Source organism: Dendrobates tinctorius, unplaced genomic scaffold (genome assembly GCF_039654945.1).
Source record: "Dendrobates tinctorius isolate UK_male_01 unplaced genomic scaffold, ASM3965494v1 ptg000057l, whole genome shotgun sequence".
NCBI classification, from domain to species: Eukaryota; Metazoa; Chordata; class Amphibia; order Anura; family Dendrobatidae; genus Dendrobates; species Dendrobates tinctorius.
In genome coordinates, this window is record NW_027361725.1 from 2,271,061 (window position 1) to 2,296,561 (window position 25,501).

At 47.6% G+C, this 25,501-nt stretch overlaps 1 protein-coding gene across 2 annotated transcripts in view; it reads right to left on the reverse strand.

The window, feature by feature from the left end:
* ATG2B (autophagy related 2B) overlaps window positions 1-25,501 on the reverse strand; it is a 71,930-nt gene that overhangs the window by 17,688 nt on the left and 28,741 nt on the right. For both annotated transcript variants that reach the window (XM_073577676.1, XM_073577678.1), the window contains exons 9-35: window positions 24,169-24,351; window positions 23,920-24,074; window positions 23,644-23,746; window positions 22,757-23,018; window positions 22,467-22,617; window positions 20,763-20,855; window positions 19,715-19,903; window positions 19,212-19,485; window positions 19,009-19,120; window positions 17,296-17,491; window positions 16,982-17,124; window positions 16,527-16,684; window positions 15,895-16,067; window positions 14,539-14,689; window positions 14,227-14,426; window positions 12,456-12,536; window positions 12,249-12,355; window positions 11,828-11,920; window positions 11,644-11,714; window positions 11,008-11,075; window positions 10,527-10,697; window positions 10,283-10,424; window positions 9,753-9,955; window positions 9,184-9,413; window positions 8,881-8,989; window positions 4,240-4,434; window positions 3,306-3,407 (exon numbers count right to left, since the gene is read on the reverse strand). In XM_073577676.1, coding sequence (XP_073433777.1) covers window positions 3,306-3,407; window positions 4,240-4,434; window positions 8,881-8,989; window positions 9,184-9,413; window positions 9,753-9,955; window positions 10,283-10,424; window positions 10,527-10,697; window positions 11,008-11,075; window positions 11,644-11,714; window positions 11,828-11,920; window positions 12,249-12,355; window positions 12,456-12,536; window positions 14,227-14,426; window positions 14,539-14,689; window positions 15,895-16,067; window positions 16,527-16,684; window positions 16,982-17,124; window positions 17,296-17,491; window positions 19,009-19,120; window positions 19,212-19,485; window positions 19,715-19,903; window positions 20,763-20,855; window positions 22,467-22,617; window positions 22,757-23,018; window positions 23,644-23,746; window positions 23,920-24,074; window positions 24,169-24,351 — 4,115 coding nt within the window. The remainder of the gene's footprint in view (window positions 1-3,305; window positions 3,408-4,239; window positions 4,435-8,880; window positions 8,990-9,183; window positions 9,414-9,752; window positions 9,956-10,282; window positions 10,425-10,526; window positions 10,698-11,007; window positions 11,076-11,643; window positions 11,715-11,827; window positions 11,921-12,248; window positions 12,356-12,455; window positions 12,537-14,226; window positions 14,427-14,538; window positions 14,690-15,894; window positions 16,068-16,526; window positions 16,685-16,981; window positions 17,125-17,295; window positions 17,492-19,008; window positions 19,121-19,211; window positions 19,486-19,714; window positions 19,904-20,762; window positions 20,856-22,466; window positions 22,618-22,756; window positions 23,019-23,643; window positions 23,747-23,919; window positions 24,075-24,168; window positions 24,352-25,501) is intronic.

Consider the following 25,501-nt stretch of genomic DNA (forward strand, 5'->3'; position numbering starts at 1 on the left):
TATTAATACACAGAAAATGGCCAGAACCCTTCTATCCAGGGCACAAGGAACTGGAGGTTACTTAGGGGTGAATATATGATAATTTTGAGAAAACTAAATGGAAATATTTGAGCATTTATTTCTAATAAGCCAAAAATGTAATTATAAAAGCAGAAGTTGCTTATAATACATAATCCACATAAAAACAAAGAGCCTGAGGAGTCACTGAGTACACATTTTTAATTACTTATCCTGTATTATACTCCAGAGCTTCACTCACTATTCTGTTCGTGGAGTCATTGTGTACATACATTACTGATCTGGAGTTACATTCTGTATTATACTCCAGAGCTGCACTCACTATTCTGCTGGTGCAGTCACTGTGTACATACATTACATTACTGATCCGGAGTTACATCCTGTATTATACCCCAGAGCTGCACTCACTATTCTGCTGGTGCAGTCACTGTGTACATACATTACTGATCCTGAGTTACATCCTGTATTATACCCCAGAGCTGCACTCACTATTCTGTTCGTGGAGTCATTGTGTACATACATTACATTACTGATCCTGCGTTACATCCTGTATTATCCTCCAGAGCTGCACTCACTATTCTGCTAGTGCAGTCACTGTGCACATACATTACATTACTGATCCTGAGTTACATCCTGTATTATACCCCAGAGCTGCACTCACTATTCTGCTGGTGCAGTCACTGTGTACATACATTACATTACTGATCCTGAGTTACATCCTGTGTTATACCCCAGAGCTGAAACTCTAGTGCCACCTATTGGAGGTAGCAATCCTAAAAGTCAATGTTGACCCTTTAACGAGCTTTGTTACATGACTTAGGATAAAAGCCAAGCCAGAATCTCAATTTGCAGACACTGTTTCCGGGTACTGCCCCTCGTCAGTGCAAAGTGTGAGATCTTGTTTGGTTGTGAGAGGCGCGTCTGACCGATATCCAAGAAGTATCATTTCTCCTTCTGGAGAATAACATGTCGAGGTGAGGAGACTTAAAGCCACAATGCTCCTCTGGGAAATATGCTAATTATGCAAATTGTCTCTTCAGAGAGGAAGAGGACTAGAACTCTAGTGCCACCTATTAGAAGTAGCAATCCTAAAAGCAATCCTATTCTCCGCAAGGAAAAATGATACTTCTTGGATATTAGTCAGACGCTTCTCTCACAGCCAAACCTGATCTCACACGTTGCACTGACGAGGGGCAGTACCCCGAAACACAGTGTCTGCAAATTGAGATTCTGGCTTGGCTTTTATCCTAAGTCATGTAACAAGGCTCGTTAAAGGGTCAACATTGAGTTTTAGGATTGCTACTTCCAATAGGTGGCACTAGAGTTCTAGCCCTCTCCCTCTCTGAAGAGACAATTTGCATAATGTGTACATACATTGCTGATCCTGAGTTATATCCTGTATTATACCCCAGAGCTGCACTCACTATTCTGCTGGTGCAGTCACTGTGTACATGTGGCGCCCCTGAGGCTCAGTCGCCACAGAGGTACTGCACCTTCTCCTAAGGTGTAGTGCCCCACCAACTAGGTAAGTTGGGAACTTCTTTCCACGCTCCAACACCTGCACCCACACACAGGATAGTTCAGCAATGGACCAGATTGCGGCTCCATGCTTAGAGGGTATCAGAGCATCTTTCGTGGGTCCTTGCTTCATAACACGAGATGTGCGGGCAGGTGGGTGGAGTTGAGATTCATAAAAAAGGTTTGGAAGTTTTAGAATTACAGGTCAGTCTGGGGTGAGTCCCAGAGAAGGAGGACAGTCAGTCAGGAGAGTCTGAGGACGGGTCCGGGAAAGAAGGAGTGCTGCAGCTGACTCAGTGATCTGAGCCAGCTGGCACGCGAAAGAGAAGAGAAGGAGAAAGACGTAGAACTGCAACCTAAGCTTCCATAAGAGAGAGAAGGAACAGCGCGGAACGAAGGAGTAGGAGAACAGAGAGGAGTTGTGGGTTGGAAGAGGAACCCTGCCTATAGGTTCTCAGCGCAAGGCCGGGGCCCGGTCCCCGAGGTTGTATGGACACTTATGGTTCTGCAGCAGACACCGGTGGAGTAGTTGGCTGTAAATGCATTACTCCCATCTAAGACTTGGGACACAACAGCAACAAGGATAGAGAGCCGGGATCCAGGAGGTCCCTGATCAGGCTACAGCTGTCTGTCATACAAGTAGAGTTGTTAGGAACATCTGACAGGAAGAACTTCAGAGTACCACGGTGCTGGAGCTCTTCACACTAAAGGCGCAATAGAGGAGTCGTTCAGGAAAGGTACATGTTGGCGGAGTGTTGGAGAGGAGAAGCCTAACTTGCCCGGGAGGTCGATTGAGTCTCTGCCCCGGAGGACATGGCATGGAATCGGGTACCAGTGGTTACCAAGAACTGTGAGTAAAGCGTTGAAACTGCAAGCCCTGGTGTCCTCCATTCCTTCTTGCGTCCGCCAGCACTGCTACATTCCCTGCGCCGGACACGACACCATCAAGGTGTCCTCACATCTACACTGCCCTGGGACAACAGCCCTGCCTGTGGAGGGCTATACCACCATTGCTGCATCCCAACATCTCCCTTGCCGAACACCACAGGTGGCGTCACAAACTAATCCATTCCATTAACTACAACCACCATTGACATTGGGCGCCCAGGGCCACGGACCGGGTCACAGCTGCCGTGATACTTTCCCCCTGACACCGGCCCGGTACCGAGTACCCCACTGCCCTGGGACTGGAGGGCGACCCATACATACATTACTGATCCTGAGTTACATCCTATATTATACCCCAGAGCTGCACTCACTATTCTGCTGGTGCAGTCACTGTGTACATACATTACTGATCCTGAGTTACATCCCGTATTATACTCCAGAGCTGCACTCACTATTCTGCTGGTACAGTCACTGTGTACATACATTACTGATCCTGAGTTACATCCCGTATTATACTCCAGAGCTGCACTCACTATTCTGCTGGTACAGTCACTGTGTACATACATTACTGATCCTGAGTTACATCCTGCATTATACTCCAGAGCTGCACTCACTATTCTGCTGATGTCCAGTCAGTAGTGAGCAGATTGTCTCCCTGTAAGAAATGTATCACTGCACAATGATTTATTGATCATTTATTCTCACATTTCCAGGAGGAATAACAGAGGATCAGCACAATGCAAGTTTCCAGATTTGTTACTTTTGGGGTATTTCTGAGACCTCAGACCCCAGGAATTGTGATTGGCTCCTCATTACTTGTCGCTGTTGCCTGCTGCTGGAGATATAAGCACACTGCACTCGTCTCCACATTGGTGCTTTACCTGGTCAATGTTGAGACGCAGCGGCAGGAGCGTCACCCGCAGACAACATTCCTGTGGAGAGTGGGAAGACTCGGGTCGGACATGTAAGGCTTTGACTGTTAGCTGAGGAAAGAAGGCAGAAAATGGAACCAGGGTTTTCTTATCTTGTAAGGACAATGTAAAGAAGCAGATCTGCTGCTCCTAGACCGGAGCAATTCACTGCACAGCGAGACGGTGCAGAGGTCTGACATTAGGAGGCCATCCGGGCCGTGACTGACAGACGGATGTTGGGGAGCTGTCAATGTGGGCACCAATGGGCGGCTGTGGCACGTGACTGCTTGGAGCTGCCAGAGAGTGTCATGACATTTATTCATGTATATTCATCATTAATGCTGTGTAGGGGGAGTGCAGCTCGAGTAGCCCCCATCAGTAAGTGCCATCACCCTGGTGAATTCCCAGAAGTGGACTAATCAGATAAAGGATGGATATAAAGCCCCTCTTATGGTCACGGGCCCCTCACACGGCCGCTGGCTGTATGTCATTTGGAGAAAAACAAGGATATTGCCTCCACATATGGCGGAGAGTCTGCACCATGTCACAGATAGGGACATCGTATGTGACATGGATGTCACTACTTCCTCCGTAATGATTCCCCCAGGATCAGTACTGGTTGTCCATTATCAGTCATCAGCGGCTTTATCTGCAGGGAGGATGTGCTCTGTCTGTACATTATCACTCTGCAGGCTTTGTAATCCCATCATATGGACCTGTATGACTAAACTGTATAGACTCCCTGCATCAGGACAGGAGGAAAGTGCGGAAACTCGGGACAGAGTCCATTAAAGCAGATGTTGCCGCAAAGTTTGTGCCCCCAACATTGTGTGTAGTGCAGCCACTTAATCCTCTGTGGGGGTCCAGAGGAAGGACATATAGTGATGGTATATGCCAGTCTTACCATGTTGGAGTGCGCCTTCCTTGGCATCTCCTTACTGCTGTACAGGTGGAGGAACTTATTCATCTGAGACGAGGCTAGACGATCGCGAATCTCCAGGTCCTGGACAATGAACACCTGGCGCGACACCGGCTGTTCAGAGAGCGTGCACTCGGCCGTCTCATCAGCCTGTGGGTAAACTTCATGCTGGAACTTAACCTAGACACATAAAAAGAGGGATTTTTGGTACTCACTGTAAAATCTCTTTCTTGGGAGTATTCATTGGGGGACACAGGTAACTATGGGTGTATGCTGCTGTCGCTAGGAGGCGCTGATACTAGGCAAAAAAGGAAAAAAATAGCTCCTCCCCAACATTATACACCCACCTACAGGCACCAAGTACCTCAGTTGGTGTAAAAGCAGTAGGAGCAACAAGAACTCAACATATGTACCAACCCAACAACAAGGCACATAGGCCCAAAAAATGGTACAAACAATTAGGGAGGGTGCCGTGTCCCCCAATGAAGGCTCCAAGAAAGATTTTACAGCGAGTACCATAAATCCCTCTTCTTTATCGCTTCATTGGGGGACACATGTAACCATGGGAAGTCCAAAATGCAGTCCCAAGGGTGGGAACAGAAAGAACACCTAGAAAACGGACTTAGGTCGGCCAGTGCGCAACCGTCGCCTGCAGCACATTCCTACCCAAGCCTGCATTGGAGAAGACATGGGTATGAACCCAGTAAAACCTCGCAAAGGTGTGCAAGGACAACCAGGTTGCGGCCTTGCAAATTTGTAAGGCGGAAGCCACATGACGAACAGCCCAGGAGGTCCCCACGGCCCGGGTGGTGGAGTGAGCCCTTACTCCCGGAGGAGGCTGTTTTTCCTGAACTCGGTAAGCCTCCAGTATCGCCGAACGAATCCAACATTAGAAGTGGATTTAGAAGCTGGGAGCCCCTTTCGACGACCTTCAGAGATGACAAACAGGGAATCGGATTGACGAAAGAAAGCAGTCCTAGAAAGATAAACTCGAATGGCTCTGACCAAATCCAGCTTGTGGATGGACTTCTCCAGGGGATGAACCGGGGAAGGACATGAAGGAAGGACAATGTCCTCATTGATGTGAAAAGAAAAGACCATATTAGGAAGAAAGGAAGGAACGGGTCTGAGAACTACCTTGTCCTGATGTTGAATCAGGAACGGGGAATGACAAGATAATGCTGCCAACTCAGAAACACTCTTAATAGATGTAATGGCAATTAGGAAGGCCACCTTCCATGACAGAAAAGAAAACGAAATATCCTGAACGGGTTCGAAGGGCGCACGTTGGAGGGCGCAGAGAACGAGATTAAGATCCCATGGATCTATCTGAGGACGGTAAGGTGGTGCCAGATGGGCGACACCCTGAAGAAAGGTCTTCACTTGTGAAAGGGAAGCCAGATCCCTCTGGAAAAGGATAGACAGAGCGGAAACCCGACTTTTAAGGGTACTGAGGGATAGACCTGAGTCGAGACCCGCTTGAAGAAAGCCCAGGATAGAAGGAAGGGAAAAAGTTATTGGAAACAAGTTGTGCTCCTCGCACCACCGGAAGAAAGCCTTCCAATACTTGTGGTAAATGTGCGAGGATGCTGGTTTTCTCACCCTAATTATGGTCTGAATGATCTGGTGAGAAAAACCAGCCTCCTTCAGAACTGCAGCCTCAATGGCCATGCCGTTAAACTCTGAGAACTCTGGTGGAAGAAGGGGCCTTGCGAGAGAAGATCTGGACGGTCTGAAAGCCTCCAGGGAACGTCCGAAAACATGTTTACCAGCTCCGCATACCAAGGTCGTCTTGGCCATCTGGAGCTATCAGGATCACCGGAATCCCTTCTGACTTTATCTTTTTTACGATCCTCGCAATCAAGGGGAGAGGCAGAAAAAGATAAGGCAGCTGACACTGGGACCACAGGATTACTAGAGCGTCACAACCGATGGCTAGCGGATTCCGGGACCTGGCAACAAAAAGAGGAACCTTGTGATTCATCCGAGACGCCATGAGGTCGACGTCCGGAGTGCCCCATCTTTGACATATTTGGTTGAAGACTGCGAGATTGAGAGACCACTCGCCTGATGCGAGGCCCTGACGACTCAGGAAATCGGCTGCCCAATTTTCTACCCCCGGAATGTGAACGGCTGATATGGCAGGGACGTGACGTTTCGTCCATCGCAGAATTCTTGTCATCTCTGCCATTACTTGTTTGCTGCAAGTCCCGCCTTGGTGGCTTATGTAAAGGCCCTTTTACATTTAGCGATGCACCAGCGATCCGACCAGCGATCCGACCCGGTCAGGATCCCTGGTGCATCGCTAAATGATCGCTAGTGAGCTGCCAAACAGGCAGATCTCACAGCGATGCAGCAGCGACGCAGCGGACGATACTTACCTTTCACACACAGCGATACAGACGTCCTCCCACCCGCCTCCAACGTCGCTCGTCTCACACAGCAGGAAGCCCAGCAGGAAGCAGACGACGAGAAATGGAGCAGCCCGATCTCGCGCGATGAGCGACAGACAGCGGGGGAGCCAGTCGGAGGTAAGTATCACACATAGCGATATCGCTAGCAATATCGCTATAACGTCACAAAATCAGTGACGTTTTAGCGATATTGCTAGCGATATCGCTATGTGTAAAACCCCCTTAAGCCACGGCCGTGACGTTGTCCGATTGAATGCGGACCGGCCTGCCTGCTAGGAGAGACTGCCAGCGGAGAAGGGCAAGGAAGATTGCCCTGATCTCCAGAAGACCGAGCGTTCCAACGACCCTGCGATGTGTGCTGAAGGAAAACCACTATCCACCTGAGGAGACTGGCGTCATGGAGTCTGTTTCTAACCATTTATGTACATGCACATTTGTGGCCTGCTGGAGGTCATTTTGCAGGGCTCTGGCAGTGCTCCTCCTGTTCCTCCTTGCACATAGGTGGAGGTAGCGGTCCGGCTGCTGGGTTGTTGCCCTCCTATGGTCCCTTCCACGTCTCCTGGTAGCGACTCGAGCCTCTGAACACTACGCTGACAGACACAGCAAACCTTCTTGCCACAGCTCGCATTGATGTGCCATCCTGGATGAGCTGCACTACCTGAGCCACTTGTGTGGGTTGTAGAGTGTGTCTCATGCTACCACGAGTGTGAAAGCACAAGCAACATTCAAAAGTGACCAAAACATCAGCCAGAAAGCATTGCTACTGATGTGGTCTGTGGTCCCCACCTGCAGAACCACTCCGTAAATTGAGGGTGTCTTGATAATTGCCAATAATTTCCATCTGTTGTCTATTCCATTTGCACAACAGCATGTGACTACCTGAGCCAAAATCGAAAGTTCCCCTCCGATTGAGTGAACGTTGGAGGGAGGGTGAAGAGGGGAAAAGGTGCCGAAAAACGTGAGCGAGGCAGGAGGCATGGCCTAGACAGAGCGCGAGGCCCCCCTATAGGACTAAAAAGAGCGCAATATTCAAGCGCTCATGAGGGAAGGAAGAGAAGGCGCGGTATGTGTAGAAAATGGCCGCGGCAGTTAAAAAAAAAAAAAAAAAAAAAAAAAAAAAGATAGTAGGGATAATACCCGGTGGTTCTGCCTGCGCAGCGCTGCCAGAGAAGGGATGGAAGCTAGAAAGCGCCCTGTGCTGTCTGCGCTGCTGGGAAGGGAGGAATCATACATTACCTGCAGGTGGGTCCACAATTCCTCTTCACAGCTGGGGATCGCATCAGGAGCCCTTGGGTGAAGAGGGTCGCTGGCATCAGGGATCCTCCTTCCTGCACTGTCTCCAGACGGTGCAGAAGACGGCATCAACCCCTTACAAGAAGGCGGGAGGTCATCGCTGGTGACCACAGTCTTCCTCTCAGCCCTCTCCGAGGAGAGGGGTGAGGTGGGGAATAGGCAAAGACTGGCGGCCATGAGTCACCCTGAAACACCCATAAGGATGACAGGGGATAAAGTCCTGCCTGCAGGTCCGAAAGTGGGCGATGTGGGTGACACCACGCTGCTCTCTCGGTCACAAAAGTACAGGAAAACAGGGTGAGAAATTACACCCTGTTACCCTAAGAAAGATGAACCTGAAAAACAAAGGGAAAAAGATTAATAAAACACAACAAGTGACCTGCAAAAGAAAATGCGGATCTGGGGTTAGATCCAGGTCTGCCTCCTACAGACACTAAGCTTAAACTGGGGTACCTGTATACTGTTGGGGAGGAGCTATTTTTTTCCCTTTTTTTGCCTAGTGTCAGCGCCTCCTAGCTACAGCAGTATACACCCATGGTTACCTGTGTCCCCTAATGAAGCGATAAAGAAAAAGGATCATTGCTAAATAAGACAAGAAGTCCTGAGGATCCGCAATAGATCTGCACTACCCTGGTCCTGACCTCATACCAAGGCTAGTAGATGCCAGAAGTGGCAAGAACGTCGGCTGCAGGAGTGAGCACAGGTCTGGAAACCAGGTCGGGGCAGTGAGAATCATTTTTGCTTAACTCTAATCTTAGATTGGAGAAACCGGAGCAGCAGTAGAGTTTACCTTAAAGCAGAACTCTTCAGATGCTGCAGTAGTACAACTCCCGGCATGCAGGAGAACGCCGACATGAAGGGAAGAGAGAACATAGAAACCGCATATAGACGATGCCCCTGTATGCACACACTGCTGTACCTTGGTCAGCTGGATCTCCATCAATAAATCCTGATTTCTCCACCGGCCCCCGCGGACCATGCTGCTGCTCCTCTTGGTCGGAGTACTCGATGGCGAGCTGTGCGGACTCCTGAGCACAAAACAATCAATGCCTCCATTATGGCCATGTGCACAGGGACTAATATTGTCAGCGATGCAGAATCACTATTTCGCTGTAGAGAGTGCCGTAGTTTCTATATCCCCAACCAATAATTCTATTGTCTATATGGAATTTTTGAAAAAAACAAACAAAAAAAAACACATAACTGCACCTAAAATACTTACATGTAATGCTTTGCAGGGGAACTACAAATTGCAGCACTCCCAAAATCTTTACCCCCATACAGATGCCATACTAGGGAGACTTCTTTTACCACATATCGGACCACTGGGACTGGAAAGTGTAGTGGGGCTTTACTGGTGTCAGACTTTCTCCCAGGAGAGCAGAAATAGTTCTCCTTAATCACGATGTCATCATCGATGAGTTTCTTCACCGACGGCTCCTCGTCCTTATCCTGAAACACAGAATGACATCACATGGCCGCCAACGGCACGGCTCAGGCTCACAGAATTTGGAAGGAAAGAGAAGGGGGTCGTGGTGCGCATCATTCAGCTAAAAGGACTTTGTAATGAGCATTTTGATAGGATCCGCACTGCTGTGGTCAGCCAATCAGTGATGCCGAGAGTAACCCGGACACTGATGCCTGTGAGATGGCAGGAGCACAGAGTCCTTTCCAGCTGAATGACGGGTGCAGCATAGAGATCACTACATGGTGAAATATTTTGGGTGTTATAATTTAAATCCCTTATAAATTGATGGCAGGCATACATTGTAAGGAGTGCAGAGGACTTACTGAGACTGGCGTCTTTGGCGCGTACAGGATACAGAAGTCATCGCTTTCAAGCGGAGCATCGAGAATAGTGTCACGTATAAGATGCGGCGTGGCAGTCATGAACGTGGGACTGGAGTCTTCAGACAGAGTACCACTTTCGTCAGGAAACAAAAAAAGGTCGGAACAGGGCGCCTTTTGCAGACTGGATCGGCCATCAGACACACCTGAGAGAAACGTACGTCACATGGTCAGAGTCCCCCTGATAACAGCAAGCCCTCCTGTTTTCAAAGCATCGAAAATAAAGATTAAGCCAGTTAGGAAATGGCGTTGATTAAAGAAAGAAAATAAAAATAATCTACCGTTTTGTCTATGCAGCTCCTCCGCGGAGCAATGTGTCACGTGTTAACCCCCTAAGGGACGCATTTAGCACACACGGCAGGAGAGTGGACAGACCGGCTTCTGGGTACACAATAAAGCTCCAGTGCAGACATCGGATTTCAGCCAATACATTCCCCTTAGTCTCACACTAGACTCCATATTTTCTGCGTTACCGTTCAGCCACGATCCTGCTGGTGCAGCATCTTGGAAAATATCGGTGTCTTCCATGGCGTCGCTCATTAGATCTCGCAGGATCTGCTGCTCTTCCTCAGCCAGCATTGGCCCCGGGGTGCCGGGTCCGGTAGATGCGTCAGTCTGCAACATAACTACAAGTTATAGGAAACATCATCTCCGAGACATCCCCCCATAGCACATCGAAGCGCTGGTCTTGTAGGTGCGTGGGCTTTCATTTCTAACCTTTTTGGCTTTCTTCTGAGCTCCGGGTGAAGTGTGGGATCTGGCGGGCGGGTGCAGATCTCCATAGCTGGCGATGTACTGGATGAGGTTCATGAGCGCGGCGCAGGAGTCGGAGCATGTCCTGATATGGATCACGTCGCTGGAGCAGTACATCTCGAAGCGCGGTCTGTTCTGCCAGAACGGAGGATAAGGAGTTAACGCAGAGCATAAAGCTCATTACCGTGGATGGAAAAGATTCTCCCTCTGTAGGAAAGCAAAGCACCGACGTCCGGCGTAGCCTCCAGCCAAAAGGACAGGGTCGAAGTCACCCATCATCACAGCTGTCAACCCTTTAGGAGGAGGGAAAGGGCTCCCTTTATCACCCAACCAGTACCCAGGTTGTGGATGGGTTTACATGGCAGCTGGGGGTCTGACAAACGCCCCCCAGGTTACATATACAACGACCTACAGTGACAGCCAGCACATATGCAAAGAAGGTTACCTCTTCTCCAAACTTTACCGCCAGTATCGTCAGTTCTAGAAGCCCCATGTCCAGAACACGGACGTAATCTGGAAAACAAAATATTCTGTTAAAAATCTCTGCTTGCTGTCAGTGAAAAGTCTTTTTTCCCCCACTGTAAAAGGTCTCACAGTACTGCCAGACGCCACCTTCCAAAATGCTAAAGTGTCCCCAGATAAAAGTAAAAATATGCTCACCTCCCGGACCCGCACAGTTCCAGCAATGTCAGCGCTGCGTCTCGTGGCAATCGTGACGGAATTGTGTAGCCAGCAGTCAATCACAAGCTGACAATTGGCTGCAGCAGTTAATGACAGTGCCAACAGTACTGGAATGGTGCAGATCGGGGAAGGATTTTTTTTTGTCCCCTGGATACTTTGGAAGGGGATGGGGCTTATGTGTACTCCCATTATGGTAAAAGAAGAAAGTATCCGTTCACTGACAGCAAGAAAACATCATGGAAATAATACAAAATGGATGCGCACATACATTAGTGAGGGGCAGAAACTCTAAGACAGGATGGAGGACTTAGTAAGACGCTTCTACGTCTCGGGGCTTAACTGATCAAATGGTCGTTATAGACGTCGCCTCTCAGGCTGCCCGTGCAATTATCGCTCTCACCTCGGCTTAGGTTGACTGATACGGTGTTACACCTGTCAGATAAATGTAGGGCCGCCTCGTCCAGGATAATCCTAAAAATGAGAGGAAGGAGTCATCGTGCTGCAGAACGCGCTGAAAATCACGGTCACACAGTGGGGACCATCACAGCTGGGTCAGAGAGGGAGATCCATGGACAGGACCTTACCGGAGACTGGAGGAGGATTTATCTAGAGCGACGCTGCAGGAAATACTGAAGGTCTCCACTGTCAGCAGAGCCCTTATCGGTAAGTACAGAGGCCTGTATAATGATAAAATGCATTTATATATTTAGAACACAAAAATAATCATAATATAAGCCTGGCCACAGGGCAGCCAAAGGGACCTTCAGGAAAGCCCCACATCAATGCTATGGGGACCTTCGAATTGCGATGATGAAGTGACATTTCCTTTCTAACCTCTTCAATGCCACGGCCATGATTGACAGCTGCAAGGTTAAGCTGCCGTGACTAGGGCTCACACTGTTCGCAGGGGTTGCTCTCGGGTGCCAGCTGTATTATACAGCCGCCTCCTCAGCTCCCAGCTCTACGGCATCTCGGTTGTGTGCAATAATTAATGAGGTTCATTACCTGTAATCCAAAGCACAACTCCAGAGGTGAACGTGGAAGGTGGTGATGGAGGTAGGAGGGCTATAGCCCAAAACGGGCTCATCCGAAATATTCAGGAATTGTAATATCTACAAAGCACATACAAACACATATGATCAGTATGGGATGGTTCTGAGGATATTCAGTCCCCCTAAATGCAGCATAATAATCAGACAAGATAAAGATGACCTGCTCATGCCACGTGTGCTCCGACTGAAGAACCCGATGTTTCAGAGTCGCCCCCCGCAGTCCCACGGCTACAAGGAATTCCTGGAAATTCACAAAGAAGGATTCAGGAATACACTGTATATATAGTCTACAGCCCCACCATTCATTATTCATCTATAGATCGTGAAAATCTAACTCAGAATTTCACATATCTTCATGGCAGTCAGAGCGATGTTATTCTGATACAGAGCTCCAAATACCCAGCATCGATCCATATGTAATAATAATGAATCTACCTGCAGCCACCACTAGAGGGAGCTCACTGCATGCACATTGACCTTCATATCTCAGTATGTAGGCAGCGCCCTCTACTGGTGGCAGCAGGGAGACAATACCATCATTTAAAAGCTTGCTGGTATTTCAGTTAAGTCAAGCTAAATTTATTGCCAATGTAACAACAAAATCTACAGAATATTGTTTCTAACCTACCCCCCACACACACGCACACAAAAAGCACTAGCCACTAGGTGTCTTCCTACTGTGCAATCTCATGTAGTCTGTCTCCAAGAGAACAGACCCGAAAACAGAATGCAGAAGTAGGAAGCAGGCCTCCATCCCCATCCTTTGCCACCCCCGCAGAGACCATGGGACAGCCTTTGACAGACAGCATGGGCTGGCCTTTGACCAACCCCCGCCTCTGCAGAGACCATCGGCCGCCCTTTGCCACCCTGCTATTCTGTTGCACAAACCCTTTACTCATGTCAAATATTTGGACAGTAGGCTTTATCACTGATATACTATGTATAGAAACTCTTATTTGTAGGCGTCAGCTGGCCTGGTTTAGTCATTTCCCTTAGATGGGTTTGAACCATTATTTTGCATCTCTTAAATGTTTTTAATCGGGTTTGGCTTTTGTATACACTAAATAAATCTTGAATTCTTTATGGTGGTCCCTGTATCTGTGCATGTCTCTTTTCTGTTTTCATACCTAATTACATCTCCCCGTGGTCTCTGCAGCTTTCGGATCTGTGATTCTCACATTATTCCATTTCTTTGCTGCTTGCGCTTTCCTTTTGTACTTTTTCCAGCAGTGTGTTGGTGCCATCTACTGGCCACTTTGCTGTACTACTCTGGACGTCCTAACATTACCATTTACTGCTCTTCAGTAACTCTGCTTCTATTTCACCACTTATGTCCTACCGTTCTCTGATTTTGCCATTTTCTCTATGAATGTAAGTAAAGTTTGGAATACGTTCTGCCCATATGGGAGGTGGGGGCTCCATATATTTCCTCGCAATGGTTTCTTGGCTTGGTTACATTAACACCATGCTTCATAGAGGTTTTGTGCTGAGACTTTTGGATTGTATTGACTTAAAGTCAATTGGAGAATGGAAGGAGCAGAGATGGCAGAACGCTGCTAAAGACTAACTGCCCCACGTTCCTGCACATGTCAGATGGCAGTGTGCGCCAAAAGTGGCTTTAACTCAGCCATGCTTTTACTTTGGTTCCAGGAGGAATGGTGGGTGAGTACATCAGGATGGGTTGGTATTAAGCAGAGCAAAACAAGTCTCAGGACATGGGTAGGGGGTGTTTCGGGGGGGGGCTCCAGAGACCACCAATGTGCCCACCTGACCAGGAGGTCATTTTGCTCCACTCTAGTTGTTATCCCTTGATTCTACATAGCTTTTCATTCACTGACAGCAATTAGGGATCTTCCAAAGCTAAACTGAAAACACTTGGGCACTTGACAAGGACACATCAAACCGTAAACTTTCCAACGCAATCAAGAGACCTTGGTATTACTGTCGGATTTCTCAGACTGGATTTTCACCGCCACGGTCAGCATGCTCATGGTGTCCATTCCCACGCCATTACTAGATGCACGATGACCCCCATCTTCTCCAGAGGGATAAATGGTCGGCTCCAACCAGTGCGGCTGGGGCAAGCTGGGCAGTCTGAGGTCCGCAGAAACCACAACGCCATCTACAACACCTGTCCGAGAGAGGGGTAGAGGTATGGAGGGCCTGCGATACTGCTGTGTGGTATGGAAGGGCTGGGGTGGGGCAACGCTATATCCCATAACTACAATGGGGGTCTGGTTTACCTTGATGGCACAGGCTCAGGCTGCTGACATGAAGACATAAGTAGTGCTTGTCCTCCAGGCCTTCATATCTCGTCACCGTGAAGAGAGACCCGCTGGTGAATTCCAGCCACAGCTCTCCGTGCTTGTCCTTCAGGACTCGCCCATCCGATTGCTGCAAGCAGATGTAAATCCGGATGTATGATGGGTATATGGACACTCGACTATGGGATGGAGGATATGTATGATGGGTATATGGACACTCGACTATGGGATGGAGGATATGTATGATGGGTATATGGACACTCGACTATGGGATGGAGGATATGTATGATGGGTATATGGGCATGGGACTATGGGATGGTGGATATGTATGATGGGTATATGGACACTCGACTATGGGATGGAGGATATGTATGATGGGCATATGGGCACGGGACTATGGGATGGTGGATATGTATGATGGGTATATGGGCACGGGACTATGGGATGGAGGATATGTATGATGGGTATATGGGCACGGGACTATGGGATGGAGAATATGTATGATGGGTATATGGGCACGGGACTATGGGATGGCGAATATGTATGATGGGTATATGGGCACGGGACTATGGGATGGAGGATGTGTGATGGGTATATGGGCACGGGACTATGGGATGGAGGATATGTATGATGGGTATATGGGCATGGGACTATGGGATGGAGGATGTGTGATGGGTATATGGGCATGGGACTATGGGATGGAGGATGTGTGATGGGTATATGGGCACAGGACTATGGGATGGAGGATATGTATGACGGGTATATGGGCATGGGACTATGGGATGGAGGATATGTATGATGGGTATATGGGCACTGGACTATGGGATGGAGGCTATGTATGATGGGTATATGGGCATGGGACTATGGGATGGCGAATATGTATGATGGGTATATGGGCACGGGATTATGGGATGGAGGATATGTATGATGGGTATATGGGCATGGGACTATGGGATGGAGGACGTGTGATGGGATGGAGGACGTGTGATGGGTATATGGGCATGGGACTATGGGATGGAGGATGTGTGATGGGTATATAGGCACAGGACTATGGGATGGAGAATATGTGTGATGGGTATATGGGCATGGGACTATGGGATGGAAGATAATTATAATTTGCTATAACTAACCACAGTTAGTTACTATGCCCGGGCAGCGCCGGGCTCTTCAGCTAGTCACCATATAAAAGTAAACTAATCAGTGTGGAATCGTGGGGGTGCAACCTAGGACTCCCTCCAATCTGCAGGAGGCGTCTGCCGGAGGGTTGTGAAACCATACAAAGATTATTCTTCCTACTATAAAACCATATAAATGACTGCGGGTGACTTATCAAACCTTGACATCTGTGAATATGGACGCCAAGCCATGGTTCACGTTCACCAGGACGGACAAGAAGCTCTGAGACTGTTTGCTTGGACATTCAACTTTCCTCTTTCTCCGACTATGGTAGTTGGAGTCCAGGATGTAGTCATATTGTAGGGTCTCTTCTTCCGAGCCGCTGTCATCATCTGCGAAGAATCATTGTTAAGGCTCGTACAAATGCAACATTAAAGGGAATGTTCATCATTCAGGTGATCAGTATCAGAGTGGAGGGGGTCCGATAACCAACACCCTACAGATCAGCTGTTAATAGGCCCATAAAACAGAACAGCTGCATTCACTTGAATGGAAACCGAGCTGCGGTGCCTAAGAACGTCCACTACAAAGTGAACGTGACCCAAGCTGTAGAATGGCCACCACACTGTGTATGGTGACGTCCCGATTTGGCGCCACATACAGCGCATCCAGCTGTCATGGGACCCCCATCTGATATATATACATCCCGCACAATCCCTTTAACCCATGGGGTTTCAGAAAAACAGCCCCCGAAGCAGCCACAGAGGGGTCTATGATGAGCTAATGGCGAGCAGAGGACCCACGTATATCCACTCCGCTGTCCACGACTCCTATACCTGGAAAATGCTCACCGTAATGAAGGGTGGACTTAAATGCTCCGCTGGAGTCTTTGCTGAAAGTGTTGATGAGCTGGCTCGCCACCGACAGGCCGATACCATAGGACAAGTTCTCAAAGGTCTCGACCGGCGACGGGGCGGTGGGCTCCCAGAGAAGCAAATCGTTACTTATCCTGAAAAAAAGAGGCATGATCAGCAATGGCGAGGACGACGCAGAAACACAGCTGGAACTGTAAAATCTGCCACAAAGCCATAACCAGTCAGTACGTTCCCATTATAAGGGATGCCGGATTAAAGGAATTTCACTTATAATGAATAATCACATTTAACCCCTTAGGCACCGAGAAGCCAAATTTATAAAGCGGCTTTGGCCAATGACACAAACCTCCTGATCGGCCAGTCACCAGTAGTTAACTTATAAACCAGACAGAACTTTTCCTGTGATGGATTCCGGGAAGCCTCGGACTGACCTGTTGTAGAGCTTCTCATAGAAGACCTTGCTCGGCAGCATCAGGTAGACGCTGGGCAGCGTCAGCTCCAGCACATAGTGGGAATTACTGATGGCTTTCTCCTGGAATTCAGTCATTTCTATGGCATCTCCAGGCATCACCATCTGTAAAAGGATGGATCAGCATCAGCACCACTGGCAGAAGAGCCTCCAGCCTCCCTGAACAGAAAGCCTGATGGCGGGACCAACGCTTGTAGGATCCAGAAGGATGCAATCTCAGAAAGGTGGGATGCACTCGAGGAGATCCTAAGCGTCCCCCTTTATGTCTTCACATACCTCTTCATTTTCAAACATGACCCTCCGAGAGGAGAACGGGGATGGCTCTGGGCGTCTGAAGTCGCACACGTCTTTAAGCGAGTGGGAAGTTCCTTCATCATCCTCCTGAAACCTCCCATCACCCTCATCATCCTCCTCCACAGACACTCGCTCCAAGATGGAGTGCACGGCAATGGGATTAATTCTCAACACAATCCTGAGGACGGACACAAAAGGTTTACAGGAAAGGACACGAAAATGGAGGAGGATAAATCCGCTACAAGACAGAAAGTTCCACAAGTATCTAATAGACTGCAAATGTTCATTCCTCACCATTTTCAAGAGCACTGCTTGCTGACACAGAATAGAAACCATAACTAGGCTGCAAACCCGTACATAGCTAATATCTGTCACAGGATCAGTGCAGGAAAAACATACACAGCGACTGCACCAGCAGAATAGTGAGTGCAGCTCTGCAGTGCAGTACAGGATGTAAATCAGGATCAGTACAGGATTAGTAATGTAATGTATGCACACAGCGACCGCACCAGCAGAATAGTGAGTGCAGCTCTGGAGTATAATACAGGATGTAACACAGGATCAGTAATGTAATGTATGTACACAGTGACTGCACTAGCAGAATAGTGAGTGCAGCTCTGCAGTGCAGTACAGGATGTAAATCAGGATCAGTACAGGATTAGTAATGTAATGTATGTACACAGTGACTGCACCAGCAGAATAGTGAGTGCAGCTTCGGAGTATAATACAGGATGTAACTCAGGATCAGTAATGTAATGTATGTACACAGTGACTGCACCAGCAGAATAGTGAGTGCAGCTCTGGAGTATAATACAGGATGTAACTCAGAATCAGTATAGGATCAGTAATGTATGTACACAGTGACTGCACCAGCAGAATAGTGAGTGCAGCTCTGGAGTATAATACAGGATGTAACTCAGGATCAGTAATGTAATGTATGCACACAGCGACTGCACCAGCAGAATAGTGAGTGCAGCTCTGCAGTGCAGTACAGGATGTAAATCAGGATCAGTACAGGATTAGTAATGTAATGTATGCACACAGCGACCGCACCAGCAGAACAATGAGTGCAGCTCTGGAGTATAATACAGGATGTAACTCAGGATCAGTACAGGATCAGTAATGTAATGTATGTACACAGTGACTGCACCAGCAGAATAGTGAGTGCAGCTCTGCAGTGCAGTACAGGATGTAACTCAGGATCAGTACAGGATCAGCAATGTATGTACACAGTGACTGCACTAGCAGAATAGTGAGTGCAGCTCTGCAGTGCAGTACAGGATGTAAATCAGGATCAGTACAGGATTAGTAATGTAATGTATGTACACAGTGACTGCACCAGCAGAATAGTGAGTGCAGCTCTGGATTATAATTCAGGATGTAACTCAGAATCAGTATAGGATCAGTAATGTATGTACACTGTGACTGCACCAGCAGAATAGTGAGTGCAGCTCTGGAGTATAATACAGGATGTAACTCAGGATCAGTACAGGATCAGTAATGTAATGTATGTACACAGTGACTGCACTAGCAGAATAGTGAGTGCAGCTCTGCAGTGCAGTACAGGATTAGTAATGTAATGTATGTACACAGTGACTGCACCAGCAGAATAGTGATTACAGCTCTGGTGTATAATACAGGATGAGTAATGTAACATATGTATTTTTCTCGTTACAATACATAATGAGGACGGACCTCGGCCAGTCAAAGTTATCTGATGTGGTCAGGTCTCCATCGACTTCATTGCTCTTCTTCACGACCCTTATGAACAGGGTCTGTGGGCCGTCGTGCTCCTCCTGGAAGGCTCCTGGAGAAGATACAGAGCGAAGCATGGATAGACTCTCTTATCAGTACAGGTAGACCGGATGCTGCTCACTGGATTCTCTGCTGCTGCTCACCGGTTAACTCCTTGAATGTGAACTCCAGCTTTAATTGTTCCGGGGAGCAGCCGCCAAGGACCTCCGTCTTAAACTCCGCATCTGAAAAGTTTAAATGCAAGACTTCTTTTTGGAGGGATTTCTTGAACCAAGGCCCTCGCTCCTGGTCAGATCTGAGGTCTGGGATTGGGAAGCGCACGGCGAGATGGAGAGATGGTGCCGAGACCAGCACAGAGGTCCTCGTGTTTGCTGGAGATCGGGAGTCATCCAGAAGGACCTCCGGAAAATCTTTGTGCTGGAAGAAAAAAAAATAATAAAATGAATAAATAATTGAACAAGACGCCATATTCATAAAGTATGGACCAATGACCCTGCAGGATTAGTAAACCTCTTGCTGTTGTAGTTTTTGCATTTTTTTTTTTTACTCCCCTTTTTCCAACAGCCAAAACTTTTTTTTGTGTGTGTCCTTCTGGTCCACGACCTGTGGCCTTCTACCTTGTGGGGCGACATATATACACACTCACCAAACTAATGTGCTTGTTGTAAGACGTGAAGAGATGAGATGTCATCATTTCTACAGTTCCCAACTTCTGCGCCTGCAGCAGTGAATTCAGCCTATCTACAATGGTGATATCGAGCTCACAGGAGGCGGCCGACAGATGGACGAGCAGCTCCGACCTCTGCGGGAGGGAACTCAGCCGCCCAGAGCTGCCCTATAGAAAAGACAATGGCGTTACCGCGGCCCGGGCCTTGTACTCACACAACACAAGCCTAGCCATTCTGAAAGTGATAACCGCAGGGAGGGTCCAATTCCAAAAGAGCTCAGATACGCTGAGGAGAAGGATGAACACCCGGATTGTGCCTGATACTGTCATCTGTATTCTAACAACACCTATGAGTGATATTATTGAGAAGTGGAAGGAAATGCAGCAACTTTGCCACAAAGTGCAGACCCCGTAACATCACGGGGGGGGGGGCTGAGGAGCAGAGGGCAGAAAAGTCACCACTGCTCTGCTGACCCCAAAACTGTAGAGTCCAGGCTTGCTCTGGTATCGGCACAAAAACTGCGCCCCCGCCTGGAGCTTCGTGGCGGAGCAGCAGCTTTTCACCCTTTTCTGTTCCCCAAAGCACAAGGCCCATACAAGGAGGGGGGAGGACATGAGTGCCTGCACATAGCCCGAACTCAACCCCATCCAACACCTGAGATTGTGAGCTCAGAACCCCCCCCTCACACACACCCCATCAGTGTCTGACCCCACAAATCCCTCCAAAATCTTGTAGAAATCCCTCCCAAAAGAATGGGAGCCATTATATCTGCAGAGGGGTGACTCCATCTTAATGTCTATGGATGTAGGATGGGAGGTCAGAAGATCTCCTAAAGGTGGATATGGGGGGGCACATACTTTTCTCCATACAGTGTATAATTAATGATACGATAAAGAACTGTTCTGGTAATTATGGGTGAAGCCCCCCGCAGCTCAGGAGCAGAGATGTAGCATGTAGAGGTTTTCTTTTATCCATGTGTGTGGCTTGCTGCGGTTCTGGACAAACTAAATCAAGCATCACCCTCACCTGTGCCCCCCGATTCTCCGAATGCTTGTAGTGCAAGTGGACACATGGTGATGACCGGCGATCTGGATCCGAATCCGGGGTAAATTTCAGAAGCTGTAAAAGCAAAAAAAAAGAGCAAGTGATCAGAATGAAAACTACTGCAATCCTAATAGATTTTGTGTTTCCTATATCTCTGCTTGCTGTCAGTGAATAGTAAGGCCCAGGACTTACATTTTGAGGCAGAAGGGCAATTGTTATGTGCTTGTGTGGTGTATCTGAGCGCCCGGGGTCTATGAGCCCATGATCAGGGCAGGTCATCAGCCACCTAATATTTCCTACTCACCCAAAGCAAGTAGAGATCTGCATCATGGAATCATTTAACCCCTTAATGATGGGGCAATTTTCTTTTCTTCTGAGATCCACATCCTTTTTGTTTTATTTCTCTGGCTAAGTAGCCATATTCTCTACCACATATTAAAAAAAAAAAGACACAGAACACTTTTTGCCATGGATTATTGGGTTTAATTTTTAGGGCGTTCATTGTGCGGTAATTAACATTGGTATCATTTTGGGGGACGCCATTTCTTGCATTTCTTTGTAGGGAGGTACAGTGACTGAAAAACTGTCAAACTTGGCGCATCTTTTTGGCGTTCATTATGAGGGCCAGACATGCATCAAGACTTGATGGGACTTGTAGTTTTCCTGCAGTCGGACAGCTGTATGTTGATTTCTCAAAAAGTGCAGATGAAGGGAACCTAAGATAAGATTCATGCTGCTCCGACCACGAACCCCAAGTCCAGCCGGCTGTGTTTCTGCAGCCATGTTCGCATTTCACTGGAACACTGAGGCCGGGATCCATACATCTAGGGCCTAGGATGAAGCATCTACCTGACCCTTTCCTGTGCACACACATAAGGGAAGTGGGCCGGGAAGAAGCCAAATGGGACCTGCATCAGACTAGTCACCAGAGAAGAACGATCCCCGGACGGGTTTTGTTTTTCTTTTAAATTAGGTTGACGCTAAAATTTAGCAGCGTGGGACAGTTTTATTTTTTTACATTAACGTATTTTGGCTCATTTTTTGTAATTTGGTTTCATAAAAACGTTGCCCCAATTGCCTTCGATAGTCTCCATGTTGCACTGTTTAATGCTGGTTGTGGAATGAGTTCACGGGAGGATCCATCGGTGAGCTCGTTCTGACAGTTTAATGGGAGAGCTTGTAACTCTTATCTCACTTTTTCCAAACTCCTCTCAGTTGATTTATAACCTCTGGCCACATCAAAGTTGAATGTGGGAAGAAAAAAAAAAAAAAAAAAAAAAAGAAGGAGAAAAAAGCCTGGCAGAGCAACATTTTTAATGAAACCCAATTGCAAAAATGATTTTTATCCCCACATCCATGCAATAAAGTAAAAGATAAAAAACACTATCACCAGAAGTGGACAACCAGGAATGAATGCTTTTAGACGCTCCGTTATAGCGCACAGACAGCCATGATATAACACAGACAATTATCGCATCGCAGTACGCGGACCGGCCGCTTGCCTCACCCCAGGGTGACAGCTGCATGGTAATACATACTATTGTGCTCAGGTGAGGAGAGCTGCTGCACAGCGTTGCGATCATCGTCTGTGTTATACGGCCAGAGATGCATAATAGGAGTAGTATCCCCCCTGTAGGCGTGGATGCTACACAAGTGTAATATCGCACAGCTACAAGGAGTCTTTACCTCTGTGTACTGAGGAGGAGCAGACTGGGAATCACTGGGGAAGAGACACTCCAGGAGCTCTGTCTGACCCACGCACACGTCTGTGCCGTAACAGCGAGAGCCGGACCGCTGCCGCTGCTCGTGAGAGATCTTTATTTGTGTCCCAATGAACCTGGTGAAATAATTAATAAATTAAGAAAGTCGGATTTTAAAGGATACGATAAAACCCTTTACATGTTCTACGTAAGCCGGTCAGAATAAGAGATCGGCACTGAATCAGAGTGCTCGCTCTTCCCGTAACACGTCCATACCTGAGGTGGTCGTGCGTGCACGCTTCTGCAAAAACTCTGCGGAAAAGGTTAAAGTCGTTTTGGGCGAAGGTCTGCGGATCCAGCGTCTCAATGCGGGTAAAGAAGCTCAGAGACAGAGGGGTGAGCGGATTGGGGCTGGACGTGCTTGCTGTTGCAGGCAGAGGGTCGATGTGAAGGACAGAGAAGGACAACGAGCCCAAAGCAAATCTGAACACCAGCTCAGGCCGGGAGTCGTCAACCGAGACCGATCGATTGGGCAGTGCTGCAATACAAATACATTATAGGGAGAACCAAGAAAACACATCTAAGATACTGTATTCTGGGTTAGGACTAGAAGTCCCAGCAATCCCTGAAGAGGTCTCCTTACTATTTAACTCCTTACGCTGCGCACTCCTCCATTGCCTCTCTGCCTCCTACCTCCCAGCACATATATGGACTGAATCAGTGCTGATGCTGCTGTGATCACAGGACTGTATTACCTACCAAGTTCCTTTTATAGACACATGTTCAGCTTGTGAAGTGTTATTTCCCCATCCCTGCAAATAAAACCTAATTATTCTTTATCCATACACCCTGCAGATACCCATTTCTGGGGTCTGAAAGAGATCAGTAATTTATCCTCTATCTTATGGAGAGAGAATAACTATTTCAGCAATCTCTTTTTTTTCAGATTTGGAAGAGAATTGAATTGGTTGTGGATAGGCGGTGGTCCATGTCCAGAGACCCCGACTGATCACTCATTAGGCCTCCGAAAAGAGCCTACAAAGTTTGCTATATTCACCTGGACTACGGATTTATGGAAAATTAGTAAAAATAAAAGTAAAAGAAAAGAAGATGTCCTCAAGGTGTCAGCCTTTAAGAATACTTTAATATTTTCGGTAACTTACAGGTTCTTCTAAGGGAGCTTTTCTGCACGCTGGGTTTAAATGAAGCTCCTTGTACTACGGACTCTTCGGATCTACCGTGGTCCTGGTAGTCACTCCATGCTGCCTGCAAATATAACCAATATTCTAACAAGCCCGACTGGTAAATCAGAGGTTGGCGTTTGTCCTTTGTACAGATTTTATCAGTTTTGGCTTTGTTGTGGTATCCAATTTTGCAAAACTGAAAACTTGGCAATACAAGGAAGTGTCTGTATTGGAGCAAGATGGAACTGTACTTACCGCAGTGCCCCCTAGTGGTGACCCAACAGGAGAATTGTTATAAGTGCTAGTCAACGACAGGTCTAAATCCACAGTGGGTGGATCTCCAAGGGGTGGGAGAGAGGAGAGACTATGTGACATGTCCATATCTGCCATCGAGAAGAAAACTTCTTCATCTAGATGGGGGAGGGAGAAAGATAAACATTTTACAAAACATTCTCACACAACAACATATGCTCCAGATGCACAGGGGAATGCCGCACTCCGCACCGTGGCTAGAAGGGGTCTTTGCGGTGTCAGTTTCATAAAAGCTGTGATCGGCAGAAGCCCCCCCAGACAAGTCTTCCTTTCTCAGATAGCGTTTCAGCTCCATCTGAAGACGCATCTCATCTTCTTGTTGCAATGGGCGACTCTTCCGGTCTTTTCTGGACATTCCCAATCGGCCGGAGGTTTCTGAGAACAGTAAAGTGGGACGAATAAGTGTTCTACTAACTGGCCCGTATAGTGGGGAGGTAATCACTAATCGCTCTCTATTTGTGGCTCACGTCATCATGGAGAAAGTAAAGTGAAACTACAATATCCAGCTCCCATTCCTCTTGTTATAACTCACATTGTAGAACTGTGCTGATGCTGCTGTAATCACACGACTTTGTTAGCTAGAAGACATCCACAAGACCAGCTTCTAACTTTTTAGATATTTAAATTACTTTAGCTATCATTGTCGCTCTCTATACCAATCTAGTTATGGCTCACGTCAGCAGAGAGGAAGTAAAGTGCTGCTGTTATATACGGTCCTTTTTCATACTCTTCCAAATATAAAAATGTATGGTTTGGAAAGTTGATAAAATTAACAAACAACATTGAGAACTCTATGATGAGCTCATCGACTGCATTTATACCTTCTGTTACGGCACAGCCGCAAAGTGCAACTGGCTGCAAAACAGCATAACAGTACATACAATTTGACTAAAGAAACCCTTTTTAAAAACAAATCTCTCAGCTTTCTGGCTTATGTATAACAGGGACCTACAACCTCTGGGACTTCAGCTGTTATAAAAACAGGATTTTTGTTGCTTTCCGTAAAATCTGTTTCTCTGAGCCTTCATTGGGGGACACAGGAAACCATGGGTGTATGCTGCTGCCACTAGGAGGCTGATACTATGCAGAAAAAAGTTAGCTCCTCGTCCGCAGAGTACACCCTACCGACAGGAAGTAGGATGTTCAGTTAGTGAGAAAGCAGTAGGAGAAGCAATCTGTAAACGATACAAAACCACAGAAACACAAATCCTCACTGTAACAATATTATGCAGTAAACGGAGCTGTTCAACTTGGGAGGGTGCAGTTTCCCCCAATGAAGGCTCAGAGAAACAGATTTTACGGTAAGCAACAAAAAATCCTGTTTTCTCTATAGCTTCATTGGGGGACACAGGAAACCATGGGACGTCCCAAAGCAGTCCCCAAGGGGAGGGAACAGCAAATCGCTCCAATCAGAGCGAAGAAGTCACCCTCGTCACCTGCAAGGTCACCTGCGAGGTCTTTTCACCCCGACCGGCACGTGCCGAAGCTAGGCATGGGTACTGAAAAACCTCATGGACCTGTGGAG